We start from the raw sequence: 10,478 nt of genomic DNA, 5'->3' as shown, positions 1-10,478 counted from the left end.
TAAGATATATAGATCATCAGAAGAAAAACTTACTGAAGTTGCTCAAGAAAAATTGGAAAAAGCCAAGAAAAAGAAGATAAAATTAATAGCAGATACAGTGGGCAGGATGGAAGTAAGTACACTAGGGAAGAAGATGAGAGAGAGATCTAGATCAAATCTGAATTCAGAAAATAGAACTGAATTAAAATATGAGTTGGAAAAGATTTAAAGTTTTAAATGGTATAAAGAAATCCTAAGTCTTAAGTGTTAAAACGTATGTATGTTTAGAAAGGATGTTGTTAACATAGTTTTTTTTTTTTCCTAAACATATATGGTTTTAATTAAAATTTTAAAAACCTGAAATAAAAAGTAAAATAAGAAAAATAAAATACTCGATATATTTTGGCTTTTCCATAACTTGTGATTTAGGCAAGCACATTTACTTTGAATGACACAGTGCATCCATTGATGCCTGTTATTGTAACATTCTCATGAAGGGAAGTATTCAAACTCCCTACTGCTCTTCATGTCTAGACAGGTCTTAGATGTAGATGGGATCCATTTACATCCCTCCAGTGGTGTTAGGGTTCAGCAGAGCCCATTTTAAGTCTTGTTTCGCGGCCCATTCTTGAGTATCCTCTTACTTGCTCACTTGCTTTTCATGGAAATATTTGCTTTATTCCCTCCAGTCTGATGCTCTTTCACTCTCTTCCTTACGGTGAATGCTCAAGCTATTTTCTGCATTGTTTTCTGGGCTCTGAAAAAAAAAATCTTTTAACATAGTTTTTAATAGGTATCGTCTCAGGATTTAAAGTAAAAAGAAAATAAACATTATACCTATAATTTGGATGTTTTACTCCCGTCTTTTTAAATTTTTATTTATTTTTATTTTTTATTTATTTTTTTGGTATGGGGGATTGAACTTGGGACCTTGCGCTTGCAAGGCAGGTGCTGGAAACACTGAGCTAAATCCCCGGTCAACTCCCATCTTAATGGTATTAAGGAATTGAGTATTTATTGTAAATTAACTGTAGGTAGATAAAAGGCCCAGTTTAAAAAATGGGTTGGATAATGTTTGAGAATTAATTTTAGAATTGTAGTAAATATTTGTGCCTACTTAAATATTTTCTAGGTACTGTATCTTTGATTTCTTTTGCAATTATAAAAAAATCAGAAGTTATCAAATTAATGTCATTATATATAATTCCCCCTCAAGTTTTCACTAGGAGATACTATAGTAAAATTCTAGCAAAATCAAATAACATAAGTTGTGATTTAACTTTCTTTTTTTTTTTTTTTTTTAGATTTAACTTTTAACAAATTGATTTAACAAAACATTGTTGAATGCTTATTTAGAACCTAGGAATTGTCCTAGGGACTGGAACACAGCAGTGAACAAAACAGATAATATCTCCTGCTCACGTAGAGCTACAGCTGAGGATGTCATCTGACTTCCATGTATTTAGAGTTGGGGTCTCTTTTGTCATAATGTGCATTTTGTACAAGTCAGCTGAAGACCCTCTGCCAGAACTGAGTCCTCAGAAATATTTCAGTACCTTGCAACCAGGAAAAGCTTCTTTAGCTTATTTTTGTCACGCTGGTAAGTGTTTTTAAAATTTTAATATGATTCTTGTGATTTTTTTTTTTTTTGGTACTGGGGATTGAACTCCGGTCCTTGTGCTTATGCAGCAGGCAGCGAAACCACTGAGCTAAATCCCTAGCCATCTTGTGATGTTTATATGCCTGTTCAGTCATGCTCAGTAGGAACTTACTGTCCTGAAAAACACTGTATACTGTGCAGCTGTCTCTGTAATGTGCCTGCCTGGGTGACTCTAGACTCTTCTGTCTGGCCTGCAGTGTGACTTTGGTCAAGTCACTTGGCTTCTTTCTATATTTCTTTTGTCCTCTATTATGAGGAAATAGTATTTGTTTTCTAAGTTTGTTGTGAGGATTAAATGAGTGTATTCATATGCTCAATTCATAGTAAGTACAGTACTAGTTGGGAATTAGTTACTGATACATCTGAATTTCATTTCGTCATTTTTGAAAGTACTTTCTCATGTTTTTAGTATGTAAATATTATAACAGTGTTTTAAAACTTGAAATGTAGTCTTATGAATGCTTTCGTTTAATACTATGCTTTTGCTGTACCATTAACTAGTGTAACTGTTGAACAGAATTGTAATGGTTTCATTTAAGAACTCACACTCTGAAGATACTATTCTGTTCTTTCGATTGTTAAGTGAATCCACATTTCTTTCTGTTTCCTTAATATGAATGTGATTTGGTATTTTAAAATCATTTCGAAGGTTTTGTGTATATGTGTTTTGCATATATGGTCTTAAACTTGGAAGAATAATGCAAAATGTTAGGTTTAAATTAAAAATATATTGTTAAATAGGACGTTTTAAAGGTCACTTAAAAGTTAAAATCTATCATGATAAAAACATTACAAATAATAATGCAATAAGGAAATAAGGGTGTAAAGATGTATAACTAGGTATGTTTAGTTATTGTTGAAGGGTAGTTGGACAAATAAATATGTCTTCTGTGGTTGCAGATTTTGGCTTTAATTTTAAAAATTCATCTTTTTTAAGGAGTAATAATCATTGCAAAACATTTCTTGTTCTAGATTCTCCAAGTACCTCTGTAGTTCTTGAACAACTGAATGAGGCTGTTAGACCTCTCCAGGACTATGGGATTTCAGTTGCAAAGGTAAAAAGCTATTTATGTTAGTAGAATATTAGTGACAAACATTTTACAGTTGTATGACTTAAGATTGAGTATCTAAAAATACTTGAGTTTTGTTTTACAAACTGGAAAAGTATTTTTTCTTCCTTTTTTGTATAAGAATAGAGAGAAGCACAAAATTTCAGATTGTGTCATATAGTACATGCAGAGGGAAAAAAAAGTATTTAAAATTCATTGTTTTTTTCACATTGTTCTTTCACGTTGTTCTTCACATTTAGTTAGATCCCTTGCCCTTTTTATTTATTTATTTTTTAAAATTTTGAGACAGAGTCTTGTCCAGTTGCTGAGTTGTCCAGGTTGGACTTCCTCTTGCCTCAGCCTTCCAGAGTATTGAGATTACAGGCATGTGCCACCATACTTGACATGTTTAAAGTTCTTTAGTTCAGAATTCCACTATTTTATAAACCATTCTATTTGGATATAGTGTCAGTTTTCAAATTAAAGGCTTTGGTTCTGTTTTGTTTTGCCTGGCAAATATTTCATAATAGATATTTACAATTCAACTATTTATTAAATTTCTATTAATACAAACTGAGGAGACAAAATTAAGATAATTGAAGAATTTTTTGTATCATTGTGTTCTTCATGAATGAAGAATCATTGTAGTTGTTTGTTACAGCTTCTCACATTTATTTTTAGAACAATTTTTAAAACAATTCAGTTTGAAAGTACGTATTTAATATTTTTCTCAAAAAGTTATAAATGACAATAGAGTATTATTTAAAAATTTCATGTGCATCTGGGTTAGATAGCTGCATAAACCATTTATTTCATTTAAATTTGTAATTTGTACATCAGAAAACTGAATGGGAAGTAACCCAGTGGTATTAAATTCTTTCAGATTAATGTCTAACTGCTATTCTTGTACATGTATTCTTTCTTAAGTCATTGGTCTGCATTCTCCAGAGGTGTTTGTTGTCTTTCATAGTGTCTGCAGCTCGACCTTTCTAGGCAGGATGCATAGAAAGGTTAATTAACTTTGGCCATATACCCTAACAAACACACATCAAAAATCTCTTTTTTTTTTTGGTACCGGGGATCGAACTTAGGACCTTGCACTTGCAAGGCAGGTGCCAGAACCACTGAGCTAAATCCCCGGCCCGAAACCCCCTATTTTTTTAATGTGAAAATTCTGTATGTATAGGAGTCTCAGTTAAAATTTCAGCAAATGAATTCTCTCCAGAATGATAATGGCACTTGTCTCTCAGGAGCTTTGAATAAAATTTTAAACTGAGATTTATAAATGAAATAGTAAATTAATATGAACTTCAGAGGGATAATCATTTCTGTTTATTTAGATACTCACAGATTAGTACCTAGTACTGTCTTTCTGGTAGCTACTGGAATAGAATATTAAGATTTGTGCCTGAGTGATGGGAGGAAAAGGGGAAAGGAAAGAAGGGAAAGGAAAAATTATGAGAAAAGAAAAAAGAATGGAAATGAAGTCTATGTAAATAGGGAAGGGCGGAGGGAGTGAAGGGCGCACAGGTAATGGGGAAAAAATAAGAACCAAGATACATCATGTACAGGTACAAGCACCCAATGACAAATGTAAACGTATTGTGTATCTAAAATGTACCAACAAAAGAACTTAAGAAGGGCCAGGGATTTAGCTCAGTGGTTTCGCCGCCTGCTGCACAAGCGCAAGGACCCAAGTTTGATCCCCGGTACCAAAAAAAAAAAAGAACTTAAGAATTAAAAAAAAAAAAAACATTTGTGCCTAGGCCATTGGTGTTATTAACTAACGTAATTTAACCTCTTGATTTCATGATCCAGCACGTGGAGCTACGTGCAAAGTACAAAGTGACAAGTAAGAGGAGCCCATGTTTCATAGCTAACTCAGTCTTTGACACATAGTGAATATTCTAAACATTTGAGGTTGAAATGAGCTTACTGTATCCTAAGTAGAGAGGATAAAACACATTCACAAATTATTTCAATAACTAGCAAAATCTGATAACTGTAATAAGAGACAGAAAAATAAAGGGCTAGAAGTTTAAAGGAAAGAAAGCTTATATCTGATTATTGAAGTGGAAAGTCACAGATGGGTTGGGGAAGACTTCACAAAGAGTAGCATTTGAAAACATTTTCAAAAGTTATGACTGCCAGAGGCAGAAGTGGATAAAGAAAACAGTTTAAAAAAAAATGGACTAAATGTTCCAGTTTGTCTAAGATTGTCAAGCTGGAGACAGTAATCAAATCCAACTGTATGCTACTTAGAAATGTGTTTAAAATAAAAGCATCAGAAATCTTCAGAATATGTGAAGGAAAAAGATAACCAAGAGAAATCTCGTGTAGCAATGTTACTATATCAAAGTCTATTTTAAAACACAAAACCGTTCAGTTATTCTTGACTTTTCTTTCTCTCATACTGGCTCATCTACTACTAGGTTCTGCTCTTAAAACTTCAAATCTGACTTTCCTGTGCCTTTACTTTTTCTTCTAGTTGTCATCACTTCTCATCTAGGAAACCACAGGAATCTCCTAATTATTGGCCTTTCTCCCTTCACTCTTATCTCACTACAAATCTTTCTCCACATTCATCAGAAGTGACAGGACAGATTGCTACCCTACCCAGGAAGGCTTCTTGTTACAGTTGTGATAAAATTGGAACCCTTGAGTAGTGCAGATTGGCTTTGTCTCTTATCTCATTTTTTGGCCCCCTGCCTTGGTTAGTTTGTTCCTGATACATACTGACTATCCCCCTCCCAGTCCAGTACTGGGGCATCAAACCCTAAGGTATTATACCACTGAATTAATCTCAGCCTTTTTTTTTCTTTTAAATTTTGAGACAGAGTCTTGCTAAGATACCAAAGTGAAACGTGAACTTGGTCCTCCTGCCTCAGCCTCCTGAGTGCTGGAATTACAGGCTTGTGCCACTGTGCCCAGCTGTTCTTCTGTTACTTGAACCTGCTAGAGGTTCTATTACCACACGGCCTTTGCAGGTGTTTTCCCCTCTGCTTAGAACTTGTCTCTTCCACATATTTATATATTTGTATGTATTGCTTTACTGTTTATTACTTTTTATTTATAGCTCTTAACATATATGAACTAGTTTTTTATTTTATTTTATTGTTTTTGGTACTGGGGATCGAACTCAGGACCTTGGCGCTTGCAAGGCAGGCGCAGCGCCACTGAGCTACATCCCTGGCCCATTAACTAGTTTTTAAATTATCTCTACTTACAGAATGTAAATTCTAAGGGTAAAGATCTTTCTTGGTACTTAAATGTACTCCCAGTGACTAGAACAGTGAATGACACATGGTAGGTGTTTAAGTAAATGTTGAAAAGATGAATGAATGGATAGATCTAGTGTTACAATGTCAACCATCTCTATGATCCGGACTTCAAAAAGTTTTAAAAATACGTACTAAAATTCACTTTTTGGTTATCCCTATAGTCTGACTTTAAATTGTAAATCACTATTCCTGATGTCTTCCCTGTCAGTTCCTTTTTTTAAGCTTTTTAAACAAATGTCACTTCCTAGTTGTCATTTTGTTTCCTCAAGCTCTATTAAAATTAAATCGAGACCCGGAAGGAAGCTCTGCCACCGCCATCCCATGCTCCTAGGGCAGAGAAGGTGAGCCGCTCGGGTGCCAGAAGCACGCCCTCCCCCTGGGGAAACGAGAAGACACATAAACAAGCCTCAAAAACAGACTTCTGGATCACCTACAGCAACCCCAAAGGGAAATGTGATGGAACACTTTGATCCTCAACCACCTGGACTCTCTGAACTGGCAACAAAAGAGGATCTGGGAAAAAGGAAATCAGAAATAATTACTCAGATAACAGCAGAGATTGTGCTCATGGTGCAAGACATGATTAATAAATCTAGAGAGGACACAGATGAAAAAATAGAGGATCTGAGGAACATGATGGAATTCCAACATAGGAAACAAAAGGAATCCATAAAACAGATGCAAACATTTCCAAGAGATTAAAAACTCCATCGAAAGTCTGCACAGCAGAATGCACCAATGTGAGGATAGAATTTCACAAATAGAAGATAAGATTGCAGTTAGTGAGGAGGAAAAGAAAAATTGCTTTAAAATTGTAAGGGAACTCAAGAAATCAATCCAGCAGCTGCTAGACGATGCAAAGAAGAATAACATAACACTGATTGGAGTCAATGAAGAAAGAAGAGAGAGTGCAGATGACATAAAAAAACTGTTCACAGAAGTGCTGGCAGAAAACTTCCCAAGGAGGAGAAAAGAACTTGACAATACAGGTAAGTGAGGCATATAGGACTCCAAATAGCCTTGATCAAAAAAAATCTACACATAGGCATATAATAGTTAGGATTCCAGAAATCCAACAGAAGAACAAAATTCTACAAGCAGTGAGAGAAAAGAAACAAATTACATACAAAGGAAAGCCCATCAGAATCACAGCAGACCTCTCAGTGCAAACCCTCAAGACAAGAAGAGCTTGGAGTGATGTATTTCAAGCCCTAAAGGAAAACAGCCTCCAAGCCAGACTGATGCAAAACTATCTTTCAAAATTGATGAAGAAATAAGATACTTTCATGATAAAGAGCACCTCAGGAACTTCATGAATACCAAACTGGCACTCCAAAAAATTTTAGACAATACCCTAGGAAAAGACAATGAGGATCAGAACCCCAGGAAGCCCAGCAGAATGAATCCATTGGGCATGACAAATTAAACGCAAAGAAGGAGAATCCAACAAAAGGAAAAAGTCATGACAAGGCTTTTTAAAACTTTTAACTTCATCTCCCTAATGAGTGTATAATTCAATCTTATTATTGTACTGATTAGTATTTTTCTGATTCTAGAGTTGCACACCATTCCTTGTGCTATACTGGTTATTTATCATCTTCTTATGTCAACATTTTAATTGGGTTGTCTATTAATGAGCTCTAAGAATTCTTTATATATTTTGCTCATAGGTTATATGCATTGTAAATATGGTCTGTTTAAGGACTTCTTTTCATTTTAATGATGTCCTTTAAAGTTCTAAATTTTGATGGAATCTCATTTATCAATTTTTTTCTTTTATACATCATGGTTTTTGTATCCTAGGTAGTTCCTGCCTACCCTGAATTCATAAATATTTTCCCTTATAATTTCTTCTTAAAGTTTTATACTTTTAGGCTTTCTCATTTAGGTTCATAGATCCCTTCAAGTTATTTTCATGTATGGAAAAAAAAGGGTTGAGGTTAATTTTTTATATTCGGATACCAGGTGTTCTAGTGCCGTTTGCTGAAAACACTATCTCTTCCTCGGTTCTTGAATTGAGTTTATATTCTATAAAATGCTAATGTTAAATAATCTCTCAAAACTCAGTGGACCATATATGTGTGGTTCTATTTCTAGATTCTTTGTTTTATTCCAATGATCTATATGTCTTTCCTTACACCAAAGCTGCCTTGATTACTGTAGCTTTAGAAGAAGTCTTAAAATTAGGTACTAAACATCTTCCAACACTGTTTTTTGTCTTCTTTTTTTTTTTTTTTTTTTGATTTTTCTAGGTCCTTTGTACTCCTACATAACTTTTAAATTTCAATATCCAATTCTTCATTTATAGCAAGTATACACAGACTTGAATTTTTATATATAGCTTGTGTTTTCTAATCCTTCTAAATTCAAGTACAAATTCTAGGGGCTCCTAGAGATTTCTTAGTAGTTTCTCTGTAGATGATCACTTCATCTACATATAAAGATTTTGCTTCTCCCTTGCCAATCCTATCCTAGTTGTATCATTTTATTGCCAGACTATTTTGGTGGGGACTAGGTTTCAAAGTTTAATGGACAGATGAAGAGTAAGCATATCTGCCCTTGTTCCCCACCTTAGGAAGAAAGCATTGTATCGTCTGCATTCATATAAGGTGTTATTGCTGGAAGTATGGAGTCCAAGACTTTGATCTGTTGAGAAGGTTCTGTTCTACTTCTAGTCTCCTGATAGCTTTTACCATGAACAGCTGTAGAAGTTAGTCCAATACTTTTTCTCCAACTAGTGACAGGATCATATGGCTTTTTCCTTTCCTCTGTTAAAATGATGACTTTTGGGGGTGCATCTTCCAATGCTGAACCAACACTGCCATCCCTATATTAAAACCACTTTCTACATACTGCCAGATCTGACTTCTAAGAGTTTGTTTTGTTAAACAAATTTCTATCTGTGTTTATACTTTTTTCTTCTATTATCTTTATCCAATTTTAGGATTAGCACAATGTTGATTTCCTAAAATGTGGGGAGAAGTGTTCCTTCTTTTTTCTACTTTAATTGTTTGATATAGGTTTTCAAGCTAAGAATATAGTTTCTTTAATAGGTGCTATTCAAATTTTATATTTCCTCCAGAGTTAGTTTCATTAATTTGTCTTCCAAGATACTTCTTAGAAGTTGTCAAATTTATTTCAAAAAAGATTTTTGTAATATGCTTTCTATATCCTTTTAAATTCTGTAAAATCTGTGGTAATGTCTCCTAGATCTTGATATTGTAATTTTAGAAATGTATAATTGATATTGTGTAATAGGAAGAAAAGGTCTAAATCAGCAGGGGAAGTGGGAGGGGTGGGGGAAAGGAAAAAAGGGAAAAGAAAAAATATGAGAAAAGGAAAAAAAATGGAAACAAAGTTTTTGCAAATAGGGAAGGGTAGAAGGGGTGAAGGGAGGGCAGAGGAAGGGGAATAAGAACCAAGATACATCATGTACAGGTACAAGATCCCAATGATGTGAATGTAACTGTATTTTATACCTAAAATGTACCAATAAACTTAATGGGGGAAAAAAAATAAAGGACTCTCAAAGAAAAAATTAAATTAAATTAAATCGAATAACAGAAACCTTCATCTTAAATCAAAAACCTTACCAAATCTGAAACTGAAGAACTGTTCTTCTAGCCTTAGTTTTTGTTAGTTACATTGGTGGTGACCTATTTGTCCTCTCTAGAAACTCCTTCATTCTTTCCTTTCCTTCCTTTCCCTCTCTGTCTCAGAATGCATATTCACACTCAGACCTTTTACTTAGTTTTATATAACTGCATTTGTGAAAAGACTCAAGTCCCTTCTGACCTTTTTGACTTTACTTTAGGTCCTTGGCCTCTGTTATGGTTGTGCTCCTTCACCTCCCATTTTATTTTCACTTGCTGCTAGGATTGTCCTTACATTTTTTCACGTAAAGTGCACATTTTAAGGGCTGGGTGGCTGCTCTAACATCACCAGGGGCTCAGATTCATTCTTTCTCTTGCAGCATCCTTAGCAAGTGGTTTCCTCTCTAAGGATGCCTTATGGTCCATGATTCCACTGGAACCCTGGCTGTCTCCTCTGCTTTTTGTCAACTGATGAAGAGTAAGAGTCTCTTGAGTAATCTAAGAGTAATCAGTCTCCTGCCAAGAGCCTTCTAGGGGTTCCAACCCAGTGATTTGGCCATCACCAGCTATTGGGGAGGCTGGAAAAACCTTTTAACAGGGCATTTGGTTTTTAGAAAATGGACAGATTTGAGGTAGAAACTAGCAGGATTTGCCATAACTGTGTTCAGCTGCTGAGATGCTGTCATGGTTCCAATTTACCACCCACTTTTTATGCTTCCTCCCCTTATTTTTTGTGCTGAAGTCGAACACAGGGCTTTATGCTTGCTAAGTACTTCCTCTACCACTGAGCTTCACCCTCACCTGCTTTCTGACTTTTCCATATGCTTTTGTGCCTTCCTTTCTAGCTAATCTCCTACTTGTTCTGAAAGATTGAATTAATTGTAAACTCTCAGATATAATTAAATATAACTCCTAG

At 34.8% G+C, this 10,478-nt stretch overlaps 1 protein-coding gene across 3 annotated transcripts in view; it reads left to right on the top strand.

Annotated features, from left to right (window-relative positions):
- Nucleotides 1–10,478, top strand: part of Txndc16 (thioredoxin domain containing 16) — a 98,612-nt gene that overhangs the window by 17,076 nt on the left and 71,058 nt on the right. For all 3 annotated transcript variants that reach the window (XM_004835532.4, XM_004835533.4, XM_004835534.4), the window contains exons 2-4: nucleotides 5–112; nucleotides 1,284–1,579; nucleotides 2,612–2,694. In XM_004835532.4, coding sequence (XP_004835589.1) covers nucleotides 1,420–1,579; nucleotides 2,612–2,694 — 243 coding nt within the window. In that variant the 5' untranslated portion in view covers nucleotides 5–112; nucleotides 1,284–1,419. The remainder of the gene's footprint in view (nucleotides 1–4; nucleotides 113–1,283; nucleotides 1,580–2,611; nucleotides 2,695–10,478) is intronic.

Source organism: Heterocephalus glaber, unplaced genomic scaffold (assembly GCF_053883595.1).
Source record: "Heterocephalus glaber isolate CG9 unplaced genomic scaffold, H.glaber_assembly_v1.0 deba00000901, whole genome shotgun sequence".
NCBI lineage: Eukaryota > Metazoa > Chordata > Mammalia > Rodentia > Bathyergidae > Heterocephalus > Heterocephalus glaber.
This window is presented reverse-complemented; position numbering and strand designations above follow the sequence as displayed.